Consider the following 21,077-nt stretch of genomic DNA (forward strand, 5'->3'; position numbering starts at 1 on the left):
TCTGCCCCTTACTGTGTGTGACATTGGGCAAGTCTCCTAATAGTGTGGAGCTTTGATTTCCTCACTGGTAAAGTGAGGGCAACAACCTTGGCCTCTCGGGTTGTTGGGAGGCTGATGAGGAAGTTGTTCATAAAGTAGGAAATGCGTGCCCATTAAAAGTGCTTGAGAAACATGTCTCCCTATTGGAATAATTTCGTGGCATTATATTTCACCAAAGCAATGCCTCAATGACCTTCCCTAAATTTATCTCTTTTCAGATGCAGTTACATACATATGAGAACACTTTGCTTAATAAAGATGCAAGCTTGCGGAAGGTTGGTACCATTCGTTCATATGAAGTTCCATGGCATTTCCTAACTCTCCCTAAATCATAATGGATATGCATTTGAATAACTTCACCCCTATTAAAATACCTGATTCTACTATCCTGTGGCAAGACTTTCCTTTATATAAGAACATTCACAAAAATGTTCTTCTGAGTGAAGAATACTGACTTCTCCACCTTGGATAAGTCTTAACATAGCCTCTCTAAATTCTGGTGGTATTCATCCATTTATGTAATAAATACCAGTCTTCCAATTTACCAGTTACTGGCTAGGTATGGTGATGTAGTTTTAAGTCATAATAACACAAATAAGTGCAGTCATTTATCTTAGGGGGAAAAAAAGAATGTATTCCCCAATGATTTTCTACCTAGTTTGATTGATTTGATAGGTAGGTAGGTAGATAGATAATATTCTCCTTATCTTTATATTCTGTGATCATTGTCTATGTGATAACAAAATATTATGGCTACAGAGATGCTGGTTATGGTGGCTTTAAGAGACATAGGAAGGACACAGTGTAAGTTAATAAACTTCCACATTCCAAGACAGTGAAGTAAATAAAAAGCCATGTTTCTCTTTTCCTTTCTCTGAATGTCATCAAGTTTCAAAGGAGTCATATGAATTGTGGACATGGACGAGGCTACTGAATGTTGTACTGACTTTCTTTGTCATGAGTGTTCTTTGTCTCCATACAGTGACATTATGGTAGTGGTGGCTGCTCACCTCCTCCATAACTCAGGTTTTCCCACCACTTTGCATTTATGCCCAACGTTTCTAAGGTATTGATTGAGCACTTCTCATTTGTCAGATACCATGCTAGTCATGAGATAAAATTATAGGTCAGACATTGACCTACACACTGTGATTTTTACAGATTATCCCTTGAACTGGATAAAAATGGATGCCTTAATAATTCATTTGCAAGTAGACTAAATTTTTTCCTTAAATGCGTCATGATAATAAATACAATTTTGACTTGAACTTAAGAATTACCCTTCAGAGTTTGATTTCTTTGAACCAGACAAATACAAGCATAATGGCACAAGTTAGGTACAGCTGCCTTGCTGCTCCATACTTTGTGTGTTTTTAATCATAAACACAGACTGGCTTGGTTTTCAAATAATAATATTGGTAGAAGGTCTTACCATCTTTGGGCATTTATACTTCTTTTGTGGCTCTGATTAGTAGTCTACATAATATGATTTGGTAGACTCCTTTATTTGTTCTTCTCTCTTCTACTTTTCAGAAGGATCTAAGTATTGAAGAACTTAAGTCAACCATCATAGAATATGGAACCATTATAGAGGTATACCATAATAATCTCAAAGTTTGCAAGGTAGGGTTGTTGAAATGTAAATCCCCCACTAAGTACAATATATAGCCTAATGTTGTATGTGATTGCAGAATTTACGAGGGGATAAAAACAAACTGACTCATGAGTTACAACATTTGCAACAGGAGCTTATTATGTAAGTAGAGCAACTTCCCACCAGCCTTCTCTCATGTATCTCCATTCCACATTATTGGCCTGCTGAGTTATATATGATTCTTTGAACATGCCACATTCTTTTCTTTTGTACTTTCATAAGTGATATTTTCTCTGCTTTTCTCTAATAGAACTCCTCAAGTTTTCTATGACTCTCCTTTGCTTTTCTCTTACCTTGAAATTAAGAATACCTCTCGAGTGCATGCATGACATGCTGTTCCTATCTCTTAACACACATCACCTTATAATAGTTTGGTTTTGAATATGCAAAATATGCTAGCCCAGTTATCTACAGAAGCCACACAGATCCCAAAGGGACTAAAATCACTGGGGTAAGTCCACATACTTATGAGAGTGACAACTGAGAAAAATGAATTAGCCCTATGAAGGCCATCTAATCAAAAGTATAGTGGCCCAGGGTGGCTCAGTCAGTTGGGCATGTGACTCTTGATTTCAGATCAGGTCATGATCTTGGGGTTGTGGGTTCTAGCTCAGCAGGGAGTCTACTTGGAATTCTTTCCCTCTCCCTCTGCCCCAGCCCCACTTGTGCATGCTCAATCACTCACACACTCTCTCAAATAAGTAAATCTTTAAATATATATATATGGACCCAGTGTAGCTGTCTGTATCTTCTGATTTTTTAAAGAAAAGCCAGAACTCTAGATTTTCAGTGAAGCTTTTTAATTTTTAATTATTGGCTCCAGGTCTTAAAAAAAAAAAGGCATGTCCTACTCGTTTGCAACCACATAGAGTCAGTCACTAATCTATGTAGCTCCTGGAGGACAGACTGTCATTTCTCTCTCTTGCAGAGTATCTTCTACAAACCTTGGCACACATGAGGGTCTACTGTGTTTAGTGATTAATCCCATTTTGCTGACTTATAGTCCCATCTAACCAGACTAGACTATTGCTTTTGTTTTTTCAAGAAATGGGATCCAGTTGAATATTAGTGGAGAGTGTAATAGAATCATCTCTGAAGAAGAAAAATCTTTACATTGTGAACTCATTCTTGCCCAGTCTGCAGAGGTAGGTAATTATCATCAAATGGAAAGCTTGAAACAATGAGACCACATGTAATAGCTCTCTATTAGGTGAAGGCCCAAGCTTGTTGAAGAGTGCCTGTGACATTTTGAGGAATCTGTTGATTATTTCTAGAATCCAATTCCAAGGTCTCTTAGCCTGGGGTTGGGGTGGGAAGACCTTTATCTTTTTCAAGCTATGGCTGAAAACCATAATGAGGATCAAGACTAAGATTGAAGAAGATCATGTGTTCAGTGAATCCGGACTTTAGAAATCTTTATATTCTTGATTTTAAGAGAAAGTACCTGTGCTGATCCCCAGCCTGGGGTCCAAAATGTTACAATGGAGCCCCATGAACCATTTTTCAGCATTTTCCTAAACCTCCAAAGCAAATGTATCTGCCAAAAATAAAGATGCTTAGAAATAATATTAAATCTCTCTGCTCCAAAATGTAATTGTAGCAGCCCAATGTAACAGTATTGATTATTGCATTCTAAACAGAAAATAGAATTTTCATGTTTTCGTTTAATTTTAAAATGCAAGTGAATTATTACTTGAATCTTGGTTAGGTAGAACCAGTTTTTTACACATGGGAGGAAATAATCAAAAGCCTTTGTGATAATGAAATGTTGGGGATCCCCCCCCCCAATGCTTTATTTTCATGCCTGTGTGCTTTCCAGTTTGTGCTTGTTATGTTAGGAAATGCTTTATTAGCAAATTGCTTTCTTTTTGCCATTTTGATGGGCTCTCCATGTCTGTGGACGATGGATATGTCAGAATGTCCTCCTCTTGACAGCTGTGATATGACCTTGAAAGGAGAGGAAAAATGTCTTTGGGGCAAATGCTGTTTGAATTTCTCCTGCCAAGGATGCTGGGGCAACATATGCTGCCTTCATCTAAAGCTGTCTCAGGCAGTCTTGGACATTCTGCTGAGGGCTATGCTTTCCTGACATTCTGTTTCAAATACTCATCATCTTACTGTGTTTTTGAAACCAAGCCAAACTGCCAGACTCAGTGAAATGATGGCAAATCTGCCACAGCCGTCCTCTGTGATAATAATGATGTCAAGATGCCAGCTTGTGAAGTTCTAAACTTCTGAACAGGGGTTAAGCAGCTGGCGAAGTTCTGACTCTGAGGTTTATCCCATTAATGGATTAGGAAGTTTGCCTTCTAATTGGAGTCTAGAAATAAGAGGTCTATAAATGTTTTCCAATAGACAACAAAAAGAAAGTTAAATGTGCTGTTGTCCTATATCTAAAGTATGACAGGAGACAGATGCTTTGAGAGAACTATAAGAAATCGCCTTTGGTAAACATCATCTGAGAGTGTTTTTTATGAAAGGAAGGGAGACACCAAAGAAACCATCTCTTATCAGTGGGATATATTGAACACCTTCCCAACAGTTGTTTTTTCTGTGAATTTCTTTATATTCCCTTATTTTCATAAAATTAAAACCATAGCAGTTTATACTACCCATATGTAAATGTTACCTATTGGATAAATGCTTTTCCTTAAGAATGAATAAATGTGGGATGCCTGGATGGCTCAGTGGGTTAAAGCCTCTGCCTTCAGCTCAGTTCATGATCCCAGGGTTCTGGAATTGAGTCCTGCATTGGGCTCTCCTCTCAGCGTGGAGCCTGCTTCCCCATCTCTCTCTCTGCCTGCCTCTTTGCCTACTTGTGATCTCTGTCTGTCAAATAAATAAACACAATCTTAAAAAAAAAAAAGAATGATTGTTAAGTGGCATCCACCCTAGAAAGGAAATGTAAACCATTGTTTGGTAACGTACGAAGATTTTGTAAGTCTTCTTAGAACTCTTTGATGGGGACAGTTTAACTCATGAGCGTCATTTTCATAAAATAAAAATACTGTTCTTTATTTGAATGACAGAGTTGTGGACATTTTATTATTGTTTCAGAACAATTATGAAACTGAGTGACAGTGAAGTGTATTTTTTTATTTTTTTTAAAAGATTTTATGTATTTGTTTGACAGAGATGACAAGTAGGCAGAGAGGCAGGCAGAGAGGGAGGAGGAAGCAGGCTCCCCGCTGAGCAGAGAGCCTGATGCGGGGCTTGATCCCAGGACCCTGAGACCATGACCCGAGCCAAAGGCAGAGGCCTAACCCACTGAGCCACCCAGGCACCCCAACAGTGCAGTTTAATCAGTTTGTCATCTCTGGATATGATGATGGACCAAGAAATGCTGTTACTGAGAAAACTTGAATAAAAAGGAGTAGAATTCACAGCTATGCTTCAAAAGCCAGAATTGTATAACCTATGTACAGTGGCGAGTCACTGGCTAGGAATATCTGCAGATAACTGATCTATGGTTTGTTGTCGAGACCCAAATCACTCCTATGAAAAGAGAAGATTTTCCTAAAACCTTGAGCTTGACTTCTAGTTCTGGCTCTGTCAGTTCAACCTCAGTCAGGTTGATCATTAGATATGAATTGTTTGGGCTTATTTTTCCTATAGGCTAATCTGTAGGATCAGAGAAGACGTGGTATCTAGTAAACTGTTTCTTTCTGGCTAGTAGCTAGTACCTCTTACTCCATTTTGATTTTTGACTGGAAACAAGATGGTCAGAGAATGCAGTGAACATATTCATGTTGGTATTTCCAGTCCCTTTCACAGTGCCTAACATACAGAAGGTAGTATTTAGTTTAATGGGTGAAGCAAAGTCCACAAAAATGCGTGTTTCCTACTATTTGAGAGGGGAATGAAAGTGGGTACATTTTGTTTTGAAAAACGATTCTTTCTGTATGTATTCAGCATATATGGAATTACAAGAGTGGACATTTATACATAGCGACATCCTGGAATAAAGGAAAGTCATGGGGTGGCATTAAATGAGAAGGAATTCTGTATGGTGTCTTCACTGTCTATATAATAGACCTTAGGTCTAAATTACTTCTTATATATGGCCTATGCCTTTCACCTGAATTCCTAGTTGAACATGTGGAATTTTTTTCAGCGTGAAGAAGTTTCCAAAGTTGAAACCATCATGGGTAGCACTCTACAGTGGGAAACTGATTCAGAAATTACTGTGAAAGAAAAGTGGGACAACAAGCTTACTGTAAGTGTTTCATATTTTGTGATTTTCCTCAGCTTTATTCTTCTTTTTTAGCACAGGTAATTCTTATTATATGCAGTACCATTTCTAAGACTTTACTGTAGTCTTCTATCTCCGTCTGTGGATGTCTATGGAAGGTATGTCTGGGGATGCGCGTGGGTGTGTGCATGTGGGTTAGAATAAGAATGAGAGGGGGAGGGTAAAGGTAAGTGCGTGTGACTGAAGGTTAGGATAAGTGTGGGCGAGGGTGATAATAAGTGTGAACTTGAGGGTGACAGCAACTGTATAAGAGGGTAAAAGTGTCTGTGAATGTCAGGAAGAAAGTGAGAGTAAGGACATGTGATATGTTAAAGAGACAATAAAAAGGATTTAATAAAGTATTTTATTTGAATCCTGTGAAAATTGTTAGTCTAAGCTTGGATTTTTCCTTTACCTACTAAAATTCTCTAAATTTGACAAAATGATTATTGTGCAAAGGAATGTTATTCTTGAAATTCTGCCAATATCCCCCAAATTGGGAGAACATGAGAACTTAGTTATTTTTTTGTTATAAAGGAAGCATAGATGAAGAAATTTCTTTTATTTTTCCATTACTTACCTCTACTTCTTGACTTCCTCTATCATCCATCAGCTTCCTACATTAAGCTAAAGCAAGAAGCAAACTCTGAGAACTCTGGAATATTAATATCAAGCCCTTTAACAAGCCCTTTTTAAAAAGTTGCTTTTGAACATGCTAATAAACAAATAACTGATTTTTATTGCACCTCCTTATCTCCTCCTATTCTAAACCAATTGTGATGATTGATGAAATAAATGGTCAGGGACCACTTATTTTTTAAAAAAAAGTCAGTTTTAGGCACATAACAAGTACCCAATATGTACTTGTTAAAATGAGATAATCAGTCAAAGAATAATCAATTTGGGGGCAATTGAGAATTGGTTTCTGTTCAATTAGAATTTGGGGGTTTAATAAACATGAATACTATTGAGACAGGATGACCATAACATTTTGTTTGCCTGTCATTTGTTTATATTTAACAGTGGGAAAGCAGAGTTTCTTTTGTAATTTTCTTGCAGGAATTCAAGTATATAATGGAGGAGAAACTAAATCTTTGCATATTAATGCTGAACAGCTTGGGAAACCACAAAGAATCTCTTGATAAAGAATTTGTCAAATTAATAGAGATTTTGAAGAGATTCAGGATGGAATATTTGTATTTCAGAGAAGAATTTCTTTCCAGGTAATGATCATTTATATGTAAGAAACTAATGTTTTATATATATGACACATTTGTGATTGTACCATATAGCATTCAGTTTACTTTTTCCAAGTTGTATACATTGATTTCACATGATACTTTTTCAAAGAGAGCATTTTGTCTGATAATTTTGAATTCTGAAATAGTGTGAAATTGACTTATATATTCAAAATTGCAAATACTGAACTTTAAAATTTCTGGAAACCCTGTATAATGAGTTATTTTCACTAAAAAAGGAAGTTAGAATTACAGAATATAGAATTCTTTTAACAAGAAAGGACTTTTAGAAATCATTTAGTAAAATCTTGTTCTTTTACAGAGGACTGAGGCATAAGTATATAAAGTGAATTGATTAAGACCTGGAAGTTATTAATGGAAAGTATAGGAAGTGATTTATCAATGGAAGAATTTGCTGAGTCTATTGACTTCTGTCCCACTGGGCTTCATTTTCTGCCTCAGTATATAATATATTGTATTAGGCACTAGTCAATTAAATCTCAAGGAAAAGAAATCAGAATAAAGGATTCTAAATGTAAAATAATTTACTATCTTACTGTTCCTCTAACCTTAATTTTTATGTTTATGGGGAAATTCTTAAAATTTGTATACTCTATAAACAACATATTAAACAAGGACAGCTATTTTATCTTTTCTTGAGCAGTATTTATATAGCTGCTAGGACCATACTAAGCATTTGCTTAAGTAATATTTTTTCAGTGAGTGAATGAACATGGGTGTATATTGAATTTGATTAAAGTTAAAAAAAAAAATTAGGGCACCTGGGTGCCTCAGTCTGTTAAGTGTCTGCAGCTCAGGTCATGATCCCAGAGTCTCAGGGTCAAGTCCTGGAATCAGGTCCCACTTCAGGCTCCCTGCTCAGCAGAGAATCTGTTTCTCCCTCTGCCCTTCCTCCTCCTCATGTTCTCTCATTCTCTCTCACTTTCTTTCTCAAGTAAGTAAATAAAATCTTAAAAAAAAATTAAAAATGTAGTTAGAAACAAAAGTTGCTTGAAGAAAGCCAGAAAAACTATTTTATCCGCCCCCCCCCAAGAAACCTGCATACCAGAGACAAGTTAATACCAGAAGGAACTCTCAAAAACATGAGCTTTCCCTAAGAAGCAGGGAGCCTAGACTTCCCCATAGTGGTAAAGGTGTGGGTTAAGTGGATATGCAGCTTCCTTACATGGATGCCATCTCCACAAAAGGGAGTGTTGAAATTCTGCTAGTTAGCAACAAGGAACTATTTGGAGGGGAGCCTGCACTAGACTCCTTTCTGAACAAGTGAATCTTCTGTATTATTCTACAAGACACACAAGCACCCAATTAAGTAACAGTAGGTGCAATTTGTTGAGACCTCACTGTGTTGGAGGTAGTGCTAAAAATTTGACATACTTTTATCTCCAGAGATGTTCAGTGACTCACCCAAGGTTACCCAAGAGAGATTAAGTGACAGCTGGGAGCAGCCCTAGATCTGTGCAACTTCAAAACCTGTGTTCTTTCGACTATTAATCCCCCACCATCTGCTTGTTAAAACTGAATAAAATATTCATTAAAACCTGGCATTGGGCAAAATACCACTCATCACTGTAAGGATTGTTAAGCCCCTGCCTTTTAGATATAATTTAAGACAGATAAAACCATTTGGTGGCTACACACAAAATGATTTAGTTATCAGTTTTAACTAGGAATAAGAATATGCGTGGAGTGGGGTGCCTGGGTGCCTCAGTGGGTTAAGTGTCCAACTCTTGATCTCAGCTCAGGTCTTGACCTCAGGGTCATGAGTTCAAGCCCTGTGCAGAGTTGAGAGTTCCTTCTTCAGAGTTCCTTCTACTTGCTGTAGTTCAGCATGTAGGACTCCATGCTGGGTGTAGAGCCTACTTAAAAAGTGTATCTATATAGATCTAAATATATGGAATATTTTGTGGGTATGGGAATAAGTATTCTACATTTAGATGAGGTAGGAAATATTTATTGAATTTTTAGGGGCTGTTTTCTGAGAAGGAGAAGGCTTTCATTCTTGTTGCAAGATAAATAGGCTCCAGTGCTAAGGAATGGGAAGAACTGAGTTAAGTCAAGGAGAGGCAGTGAAAGAAAAAACTGCTCTTGAAGGTCTCAGTGAGAAAAAAAAAAATGTCATTTGTGCAACATTCAAGTCCCAGCTCTTTGCCAGTTTTTTCCCTCCTAGGTAGTAGAAAATTAAATGAGACCAAAATCACATCCATGAAACTAGTATCTATGAAGGGACATAAATAGTAAACAAATTAATATTTAAGCACATAATATAATGTGAGGGAATGTTAAGTGATATAAAAATTAAAGGAGGATAAGAAGATCAAGAATGATGGGGCAGAAAGCTGATTTTAGGAAAAATGACTAGGAAAGGCCTATAAGTAAAGTGAGAGAGTGAGCTAAAAGATGATCTGGGAAGGGTTCTAGACAGAGGAATTAGCAAGTACAAAGGCCCTGAGGCTTTAAGCTCTTTGGTATACTTGAGCATCTGCAAGAGGGCAGCATGGCTGGGGTGGAGTGAGTGCCAGGCAATGGTAGTGGATGATGTTAGAGATATAGGTAGGTGTTAGAGTCACTGCCTCACAGTTCATGCTTAGGAATTGGGATTTTTTTTTTTTTTAAGATTTTGTTTATTTATTTGACAGAGAGAGATCACAAGTAGGCAGAGAGGCCCGCAGAGAGAGGAGGAAGCAGGTTCCCTGCCGAGCAGAGAGCCCGATGTGGGTCTTGATCCCAGTACCCTGAGATTATGACCTGAGCTGAAGGCAGAGGCTTAACCCGCTGAGCCACCCAGGTGCCCAGGATTGGGATTTTATTCTGAGTAGATGGGAAGCAATCAAAGGGTTGTAAACAGGAAAGTAACATGACATATTTTGAAAGATTATTCTAGCTGCTGGTAGAGGATTGTCTATAGAGGGAGAAAGTGCAAACAGTGACACCAGTGAAAAGAGTTTCTTCAATAACAGATCACCAACAAGAGATCTTGAAATCAATTTACCAGGTTATGAGTCATTTTAATAAAATAAATATAAAATATCAAAGTGTATTTCATATACTAAGAGTGATATTTCATAAAAATATTCAGCTGTGTGTGTGTACCTGTTGAAATATAAAATATTTGCTGGGTCATGGTCAAAAAAAGCCACTGAGTTAGAAACTTTTTTTTTTAAAGATTTTATTTATTTGACAGAGAAGAGCACAAGCAGGAGGAGAAGCAGGCAGAGGGAGAAAGAGGCTCCCCACGGAGCAGGGAGCCCTGTGTGATGTGGGGTTCAATCCCAGGACCTTGGAATCGTGACCAGAACTGAAGGCAAACCCTTAACCCACTGAGCCACCCAGGCATCCACAGCTATTTCAATAGCCTAGGTGAACCGGTGTAATAGGAGTCCAGGTGAGCACTTGCCCCTGGCTCGTGTTCTCTCTGTAGCTTTCTTACTCTCAAACAAATAAAACCTTAAAAAAAAAAATAAAGTAAAAAATGAAGAATTTTGAAAACAGCAAGAGAAATTTTGTGGTGTACAAGGGAAGGACCATGAGACAATCAGTGGATTTCTCAGCAGAAACCTTGTAATTCATGAGAAAGTGGGATGATACATTCAAAGTCTTAAAAGCAAAAGACTACCAACCAAGAACACTATTTTCAGCAAACTGTCTCTTGAAAATCATGGAGATATAAAGACTTTCCCATATAAGCAAAAGCTGAAAGAGTTTACTACCACTAGACCTGCCTTAGGAGAATTGCTAAAGGAAGTTCAAATTGAAACAAAAGGGTTTTAAACAACAGTACGAAAACATATTAAAGTATAAAATTTGCTAGTAAAGGTAAATATATAGATAAATACAGAATACTGTAATACTGTAAGAGTGATGGGCATGAGACCCTGGTCAGAACCTCCCAGCAAGTCACTTCTGGATTCCTGATAACCCAGAAACAAAATGAGATAATAAATATTAATTGATTGAAAAAAAAAGTGATGGGCAAATCACTTTTAATTTAGGATCAAAGTTTAAAAATTATATGTTTATTATAAAAATATGTTAAGATACACTATACACCAAGTTGTAAATTGTGACATCAATAACAAAGTGGAAGAAGTAGAGAAGTAAAAGTGTAGTTATTGTATGTGATTGAAGTTAAATTGATATCAGCTTTAAAATAGACTTAAGTTTTATGTAAGCCCCATGGTAACCATGAAGAAAATCCATATAGAAATACACAAAAGAAAAATGAGTCAAAAATGTTAATTAAAAGAAACATGGAAGAAAACAAGAAGGGTGGAAATAGAAACAAAAGGACATCAGGACGGACAGAAAACAATGAAAAAAATGGCCATAGTAAATCCCTCTCTATCAATTACTTTAAATGTAAATAGATAAAACTTTCTAATCAAAAGACATAGAATGGCTCAATGGAGTAAAAAACAAGAACCAATTGGGGCACCTGGGTGGCTCAGTGGTTAAAGCCTCTGCCTTCGGCTCAGGTCGTGATCCCAGGGTCCGGGGATCAAGCCTCACATCAGGCTCTCTGCTCAGCAGGGAGCCTGCCTCCTCCTCCTCTCTCTGCCTGCCTCTCTGCCTACTTGTGATCTGTCAAATAAATAAAAATCTTTAAAAAAAAAAAAAAAAAAAACAAGAACCAACTATATGCTGTCTACAAGAAACTCACTTCAGAGTTAAGGACATGCATAGGTTGAAAGTGAAGGGAGGCCAAAAGCTGTTCCAGGCAAATCCTGACCTAACCAAAAGAGAGTCAGGGTGGGTGTACCTATATCAGAGAAAATAGACTTCAAATAAAAAATTGTCACAAGAGACAAAAGGACATTATACAGGGATAAAAGGACCAGTTCACTAGGAAGATATGATTATAAATACTTATGCACTCAATATCAGAGTACCTAAATATATAAAGCATACACTGACAAAATAGAAGGAAGAAATAGCAATATAATGGTAGGAGACTTCAATATATGACTTTCAATAATGGATAGAACATTGAGACATAAGGTCAATAAGGAAACAATACACTGGAACACTGTAGACCAGATGGACCTAATACACACATACAGAACATTCTACCTTGTAGCTCTAGAACATACATTTTTCTCAAGTGCACATGGAACATACTCCAGGATCATATGTTAGTTAATAAGACAAGTTTTAACAAATTTAAAAGATGGAAATAATACTAAGTATTTTTTTTAACCACAATGGAATAGAACTAGAAATCAATAGCAGATGGAAAACTGGAAAATTCACAAATACTTAGAAATTAAACAACACACTGCTGAAAAACCATAGAGAAGAAATTAAAAGGGAAATTAGAAAGTATTCTGAGACAAAACTGAGAGCAACATACCAAAACCAATGGCGTGCAGCAAGAGCAATACTGAGAGAGAAGTTAGCAGTGACAAATGCCTACATCAAAAAAGAAGGAAGATCTCAAATTAACAAACCAACATTGTAGCTCAAGAAATCAGAAAAAGAACAAACTAATTGCAAAATTAGCACACAGAAGGAAATAATAGAGTAAAGGAGAAATAAAGAATAGAAAAACAAAAAAATCAGTAAAATTAAGTTGGTTTTTTAAATTAGAAAATTTTATTTAACATATTATTAACCATTATATATCTTTATAATTTTAATTCCACTATAGTTAACATACAATGTTATATTAGCTTTGGGTGTACAATATAGGATTCAATAATTCTATTCATTTCTCAGTTCTCACCATGATGTGTGTGTTTGTAATCTCTACCTATTTCACCCATCCCTCCACTCACCCCTGGTAATCATTAGTTCTCCATATTTAAGAATATTTGGGGGGGGGGGGTTTGTCTCTTTTTCCTTTGTTCATTTGTTTTGTTTCATAAATTCCATATATAAGTGGCATTTGTTTTTCTCTGATGGACCTCTGTCCCTTTAGCCTTACACCATCTGGATCCATCCATGTTATTGCAAATGGCAAGATTTTATTTTTTATGGCTGAGTAATATTCCATCAGACACACATGTGCACACACACTCTTACACATATTATACCACATCATCTTTATCCATTCATCAATCAGTGGATACTTAGGTTGCTTCCATAATTTGGCTATTGTCAATAATGCTACAATAAGCACAGGGGTGCATGTATCTTTTCAAATTAACATTCTTGTATTCTTTGTGTAAATACCCAGTAGTGGAATTATTGGATCATATAGTAATTATATTTTTAATATTTTGTGGAATCTCCATCCTATTTTCCACAGTGGCTGCATTCTTACCAACAGTGCACAAGGATTCTTTTTTCTCCACATTCTTGCCAACATTTCTTGTTTCTTGTGCTTTTTATTTTAACCATTTTGACAGATGTGAAGTGGTATCTCACTGTGGCTTAGATTTACATCTTTCTGATGATGAGTGATGTTGAGCATCTTGTCATGCATCTGTTGGCCATCTGTATGTCTTTGGAGAGATGTTTGTTCATGTCTTCTGCCCATTTTTAATTGGATTATTTGTTTTGGAGTGTTTTATAAGTTCTTTATATATTTTGTGTATGTGTTGCCAAAGTGAGCACTATAAGTTCCTTATATATTTTGGATACTAACCCTTTATTGGATATGTCATTTGCAGATCTTTCCAGTTCCATAATTTGTCTTTTAGTTTTGTTGATTATTTTTCTTTGTTGTGCAGGTTTTTATTTTGATATACTCCCAAAAGTTTATTTTTGCTTTTATTTCCCTTGCCTCAGGAGACAGATCTAGAAAAATATTGCTGTGACTGATATCCGAGAAATTGCTTCCTGTGCTGTCTTCTGGGATGTTTACGGGTTTAGGTCTCACACTTAGGTCTTGAATCCATTTTGTGTTTATTTTTGTGCAGTGTAAGAAAGTGGTCCAGTTTGTTTCATTCATTTATTCATTCCTTCAGTCATTCATTCATGAGAAAGAGCACAAGTGGTGGGGAGAGCAGATGGAGAGGGACAAGCAGGCTCTTTGCTGAGCACAGAGGCCAACGCAGGGCTTGTTCCCACAACTCTGAGATCATGACCTAAGCCAAAATCAAGTCAGTCACTTAACCAACTGAGCCACCTAGGTGCTCCATAGTTTCATTCTTTTGCATGTAGCTGTCTAACACCAGTGTTCTCCAACACCATTTGTTGAAGAGACTGTGTTCTCCCCTTGCATATTCTTGCCTCCTTCGTCATAGATTAATTGACTGTATAAGCGTGGGTTTTTTTCTGTTCTATTCTATTGATGTGTCTTTCTTTCTGTTCTATTGATGGGTCTTTCTTTTTGTGCTAACACCATACTGTTTGGATTACTACAGCTTTGTAATATATGTTGAAATCTGGGATTGTGATCCCACTAGTTTTGCTCCTTTTTTTCAGGATTTCTTTCGCTATTTAGTGTCTTTTGTGGTTTCTTATATACTTTAGGGTTATTTGTTCTAGTTATATGAAAAATACTTCTGGTATTTTGGTAGAGATTTTATTAAATCTGTAGATTTCTTTGGGTAACATGGACATTTTAACAATATTTGTTCTCCTAATCCATGAGCATGGGCTTTCTTTCCATTTGTTTGTGTTGTCCTCAGTTTCTTTCAACAGTGTTTTATAGTTCTCAATGTAAAGTTCTTTCACCTTCTTTGTTATGTTTATTCTTAGGTACTTTGTTATTTTTGGTGCAATTATAAATGAGATTTTTTTTCTTTTTTTTTTTTTTTAATTTTTTTTTAAATTTATTCATTTGACACAGAGAGAGAGAGAGATCACGAGTAGGCAGAGAGGCAGGCAGAGGGGGAGGGGGAAGCAGGCTCTGTGCTGAGCAGAGAGCCCGGTGCGGGGCTCGATCCCAGGACTGAGATCATGATCTGAGCCGAAGGCAGAGGCTTAACGCACTGAACCATCCAGGTGTCCCAAGATTGTTTTCTTGATTTCTCTTTCTATTACATTATTAGTATATAGAAACACAGAAAATTCCTGTGTATTGATTTTATATTCTTTTTTTTAAAGATTTTGTTTATTTGACAAAGATCACAAGTAGGTGGAGAGGCAGGCAGAGAGAGAGGAAGGGAAACAGGCTCCCTGCTGTGCAGAGAGCCCGATGCAGAGTTCGATCCCAGGACGCTGGGATCATGTCTTGAGCTGAAGGCAGAGGCTTTAACCCTCTGAGTCATCCAGGCAGCCCTGATTTTATATTCTGTAACTTTACTGAATTCATTGGTGGAGTCTCTAGAGTTTTTTATATATAGTACCATATCATCTACAAATAGTGATAGTTTTATTTCTTATCAATTTGGAGCCCTTTATTTCTTTTATTTCTCCCCCCCCCCCCAATTGCTGTGACTAGGACTTCGGGTACTATGTTGAATAGAAGTGGTAAGAGTGGACATCCTTCACTTATTCCTGATCTTAGGGGGAAATCTCTGTTTTTCACCATTGAGTATGATGTTACCAGTGGCCTTTTCAAAATGGCCTTTATTAGTTGAAATATGTTCCCTCTAAACCTACTTTGTTGAAGGTTTGTGTCGTGAATGGATGTTGTACTTTGTCAAATGCTTTTTCTGCATCTATTGAAATGATCATACAGTTTGTATCCTTTCTCTCATTGATGTTATGTGTCATGTTGTTTGGTGAATATTCAGTCATTCTTAAGCCAGGAATAAATCTGACTCAATCATGGTGAATGGCTTAATGTATTATTGAAGTTTGTTTGATAGTATTTTGGTTGAGGATTTTTGCATCTATGCTCATCAGAGATATTGGCTTGTAGTTTTGTTTTGTTTTTGATGGTGTCTTTATCTGTCTTTATTTAGCTATCAGCTAATCCTGGCCACATAGAATGATATTAGAAACTTTCCTTTCTTTTTTACTTTTTAAAAAATAGTTTGAGAAGAATAGGCATCAACTCTTCTTTATTTTTGTTTTTTTTTTTTAATTTAAGTTTAAATTAGTTAACATATAGTGTAGTGTTGGTTTCAAGAGTAGAATTTAGTAGAATTCAGTGATTAATCACTTACATAGAACACCCAGTGCTCATAGGAACAAGTGTCCTCCCTAATGCCCACCGCCCACTTCCATTCCAGCCACCCTCAGTTTGCTATATTTAAGAGTCTCTTATGGTTTGCCCCTCTCTCCGTTTTTATCTTATTTCATTTTCCCTTCCCTTCCCCTATGTTCATCTGTTTTGTTTCTTAAATTCCACATATCAGTAAAATCATACATTTGTCTTTCTCTGACTTATTTCACTTAGCAAAATACATTCTAGTTTTATCCACGTTGCTGCACATGGCAAGATTTTATTCTTTTTGATGACGAGTAATATTCCATTTTAAGTATATACCACATCTTCTTTATCCATCAGTTGATGGACATTTGGCCTCTTTCCATAATTTGGCTATTGTTGATAATGCTGCTATAAATTTTGGGGTTCATGTGCCCCTTCAAATCAGCCTTTTTGTATACTTTGGATAAATAAATACCTAGTAAGAACTCTTCTTTAAATGTTCAGTAAAATTCACTTATGAAGCCATGTGATCCTGGACTTTTGGTTGTTGGGAGTTTTATTATGATTATGATTATGATTATAGATGCAATTGCATTGCTGGTAACTGGTATGTTCAAATTTTCTATTTCTTTCTGATTCAGTTTTGGGGATTTTATATTTCTAGGAATTTACCCATTTCTTTTAGTTTGTCCAATTTTTTGGCATATAATTTTTTATAGTATTCTCTTAAAATCCTTTATATTTCTATGTTGTTATTTCTCCTCTTTCATTTCTCATTTTGTGTGTTTGACTCTTTCTCTTTCTCTCTTTTTGAGGAGTCTGGCTAAAGCCTTATCGATTTTGTTCTTTCCAAAGAACCAGCTCCTGGTTTCATTGATCTGTTCTATTGTTTTTCCCATTTCATTTATTTTTGCTCTAATCTGTATAATTGCTTTCTTCTACTGGTTTTTGGATTTGCTCTTCTATTTCTAGCTCCTTTAAGTGTATGACAAAGTTGTTTGTAATTTTTCTTGCTCCTCAAGGTACATCTGTATTCTGTACACTTCACTCTTAGATCAGCTTTTGCTGCATCCCAAGGATTTTGACCATTAGTTTCCATTGTCATTTGTTTGCATAGAATTTTTATTTCCTCTTTGATTTCTTTGTTGACCCACTCATTGTTTAGTATCATGTTATTTAACTTTTGTGTATTTGTGTTCTTTCAAGATTTTTACTTGTTGATTTCTAGTTTCATAAAGCTATGGCTGGAAAAATGCATGGTATAACTTGAGGTCCTATTTTTTTTTTCTTTTTAATTTACTGAGGCTTGTTTTGTGGCCTCTTATGTGACCTATTCTGGAGAATGTTCTATGTGTACTTGAATGTGTATTTTTTAGGATGAAATGTTCTGAATCTATCTGTTAAAGCCATCTGGTCCAATGTGTCACTCAAAGCAATTTTTCCTTATTGATTTTTCTGTTTGGATGATCTATCCTTCCACGTCAGTGGAGTATTAAAGTCTCTTACTATTGTGTTGCTGTCAGTTATTTATTTTATATCTGTTATGTATTGGGGTGCTGCTTTATGTATTTGGGTACTACCAAGATGGGTACATATATATCTACAATTGTTATATCTTCTTGTCAAATTGTTTTATGATTACATAATATCTTTTTCTCTTGTTACAGTCTTTGTTTTAAAGTCCATTTTGTCTGGGGTCTAGGTGGCTCAGTTGGTTAAGTGACTGTCTTCAGCTCAGGTCATGATCCCAGGGGTACTAGGATAAAGCCCTGAGTCAGGCTTCCTAATCAGTGGGGAGTCTGCTTCTCCCTCACCCCTGCCCTTCCCCCTGTTCTTGCTCTCTCTCTCTCTCTCTCTTAAATAAATTAAAAAAAATAAAATCCATTTTGTCTGATCTAAGTATTGCTCCTCTGGTTTTCTTTTACTTCCATTTGCATGATGAATGCTTTCCCTCCATTCACTTTCAGTCTGCTTGTGTCTTTAGGCCTGAAATGAGTCCCCTATAGGCAGCATATAGATGGGTCTTATTTTCTACCCATACTGTCTCCCTATCTCTTTTTATTGGAGCCTTTAGTCCATTTACATTCAAAGTAATTGGTTGATAGTCATATATTTATTGCTATATTGTTACTTGTTTTATGGTAGTTTTTGTAGTGTTTTGTTTCTTTCTTTTGTTCTCTTTTATCATAGTTTGCTGACTTTCTTTAGTGATCTGCTTGGATTCCTTTCTCTTTATTTTTTTGCATATCTATTACCAGGTTTTGATTTGTGGTTCCCATTAGGTTTATCTATATAGTCTTTTGCATATAAGCAGTCTAAAGTAATTCGATGGATGTTTAAGTTTGAACCCATTCTAAAAGCATTAAATTTTTACTCCCTTCCCCCCAGAATTTATGCATATGATGTCATACTTTACACCTGTGTGTGTTAATCCTTGACTGATTTTTACAGATATACATAATTTTAGTATATTTTTCTTATTCTTGCTTGTGGTCATTCTTTTCCACTCAAAGAATCCCCTTTAACATTTCTTCTCTGGCTGGTTTAGTAGTGATAAATTCCTTTAATTTTCTTTCCCCCTGGGATACTCTTTATCTCTCCTTCTATTCTGAGTGATAGCTTGAAGGGTAGAACATTCTTGGTTGCAGGTTTTTTCTTTCAGCACTTTGAACATATCATTCTACACCCTCTCGCCAGTCAAGTTTTCTGCTCAAACATCAGCTGATAGCCTTATGGCGCTTCCCTTGTATGCGGCTATTTCTTTTGCTGTTTTTAAAATTCTCTCTTTGTCACTACTTTTTGCCATTTTTTAAAAAAGATTTTATTTATTTATATTTTTTGCCATGTTAATTACTATGTGTCTTGGTGTGGATCTGCTTGGGTTGATTTTGTTTGGGATTTCCTGTGCCTGATGAATCTAGATTTGTGTTTCCTTCTTCAAAAGTTTTCAGCTATTATTTCTTCAAATCTGTCTATCTATCTAGCTATCTGTCTATCTATATATCTTTCTTCCTCCTCTGCTCTCTTTTTTTTCTTCTGGGATCCCTATAATATGAATGTTGTTATGCTTGATCATGTCATTGTTTTCCCTTAATCTATTTTAATTTATTATTATTTATTTTTCTTTCTCCTGTTAAACTAGATTGCTTTCCACTACTTTGTCTTCCAGGTCACTGATCCATTTTTCTCTACTATATTTTAAATTTCAGTTATTGAGTTATACATCTCTGATTTGTTCTTTTTTATGTTTTCTATCTCTTTGTTAAGGGTCTCACTGAGATCCTCCAGTCTTTTCTCCAGTCCCTTGAATATCTTTATTACCATTACTTTAAATTTACTAACAGGTATATTATTTATCTTTGTTTTGTTTAGCTGTCTTGTGATTTCCTCATTTTGTCTAACTCTCTGTGTCTATTTCTGCGTTTTAGGAAAGTCAGCTATGTCTCTTATTCTTGAAATTAGTGGCCTTATGAAGAAGAGGTCCTGTAGACCTCTTTTGAACCATGCCCCTGTTCACCAGAACTTGGTCTTTCAGGGGTGTCTCGTATGTGTGCTGTGTGTACACTGCTATTACGGCTGAGCCACATTTGCCTTCAGTCCAGTCATCTGCAGTGGCTTTCCTTGCCTGTTGTGGGCATAGTTTGATTCCTGTGTTGTTAATGGGCCAGTCTCAGGCCACTCTGGGCATGATTTGTGTCAGACCAGGCTTTTGCCAAAGCTGGATTAACACCAAACTTCAGGGTGTTCTTCCTGTGTTGTTCCATGAGAAGCTTTCATTGTGAGTAAGGACTGCAGTCAGACAGAGACCTACCCCCAATCCACTGCTAGGGTCACAGTCAGGCTAGTGTGTGGGGTTATCTTTCGCTCTCTCAGGGAAGGAGTCAGTTTGGAGCAGTGTTGGCCCCTGTCAACTCTGCTTGCACACTGTCAGGCTAGTGGCACTGCTTTGAATGGACTCCTGCAAAGGATATTTTGGGGGGATAGGCCTGTGGGAGAATGGAGGGGTGGGGTGCACTGCCTAACCCGGGATAGAGGGGGAGCATCTGCAGGAGAATGCAGGTTGGGGTGCACTATTTTTAAACTAGGCAGAGGGTGTTTGCTCTGTGCTGGTTCCTGCAGGTGTCTCTAGATTGGGCTGGGGGGTAGGGAGGGGTTTGAAGAGGAAAATGGTGCCCACCAACTCTTTTGTTCTTGTAGAATCTTACAAAGATCCATACCCCTCCAGCACCTGCTCTGAGATTAGTAAATAAATCTCCTTCTTGTATACCCCAGGTTTTTTTTTCAAACTGTGTTTCTATGCTGTATCTCAGTGGGACTGTTTGTTGTGCTGCCTCCTTAAGTGTGGGGACTCAGTTTCCTATTGCCCTCCAGCTCTCCCAGAGCTGAGCTACCTGGTTTTCAAAGTTCAAGGTTTTATACTCCACTGATTATAAGAACTTGTGAAATTAGGCCCCTCTGGGTTTCAAAGCTCAATAGGGATTCATCTTCTCAGTGTGGCTCCGACATGCCTGGGGTGCCTGTGGTGGGGTATGCTCCTCTCCCCTCTCTGTGCCAATGGCATCCTTTCTTCCCTTAGACAGTCCTGTGAGTCAGTTTGGTTCCTGACCATGTCTCCACCCTTGCTACCCTCTTCAATATGGCCTCTTCTTTTTTTTTTTTTTTTTTAAAGATTTTTATTTTATTTATTTATTTGACAGACAGAGATCACAAGTAGGCAGAGAAGCAGGAAGAGAGAGATGAGGAAGCAGGCTACCCGCTGAGCAGAGAGCCCGATGCGGGGCTCGATCCCATGACCCTGGGATCATGACCTGAGCCGAAGGCAGAGGCTTTAACCCACTGAGCCACCCAGGCGCCCCAGGCCTCTTCTTTTATATTTAACTGTGTAGAGTCTGTTCTGGTAGGCTTTGGGTC

General features: G+C 37.0%; 1 protein-coding gene across 1 annotated transcript in view; it reads left to right on the top strand.

Moving 5' to 3' along the window:
* IRAG2 (inositol 1,4,5-triphosphate receptor associated 2) overlaps positions 1-21,077 on the top strand; it is a 135,361-nt gene that overhangs the window by 63,297 nt on the left and 50,987 nt on the right. The window contains exons 10-15 of the mRNA XM_013047815.2: positions 258-314; positions 1,573-1,632; positions 1,731-1,795; positions 2,739-2,838; positions 5,808-5,909; positions 6,984-7,147. Of these exons, the coding sequence (XP_012903269.2) occupies positions 258-314; positions 1,573-1,632; positions 1,731-1,795; positions 2,739-2,838; positions 5,808-5,909; positions 6,984-7,147 (548 nt within the window). The remainder of the gene's footprint in view (positions 1-257; positions 315-1,572; positions 1,633-1,730; positions 1,796-2,738; positions 2,839-5,807; positions 5,910-6,983; positions 7,148-21,077) is intronic.

The sequence above is a fragment of the Mustela putorius genome, unplaced genomic scaffold, assembly GCF_011764305.1.
Source record: "Mustela putorius furo isolate JIRA1106 unplaced genomic scaffold, ASM1176430v1.1 tig00537227_pilon_pilon_pilon, whole genome shotgun sequence".
Classification (NCBI taxonomy): Eukaryota; Metazoa; Chordata; class Mammalia; order Carnivora; family Mustelidae; genus Mustela; species Mustela putorius.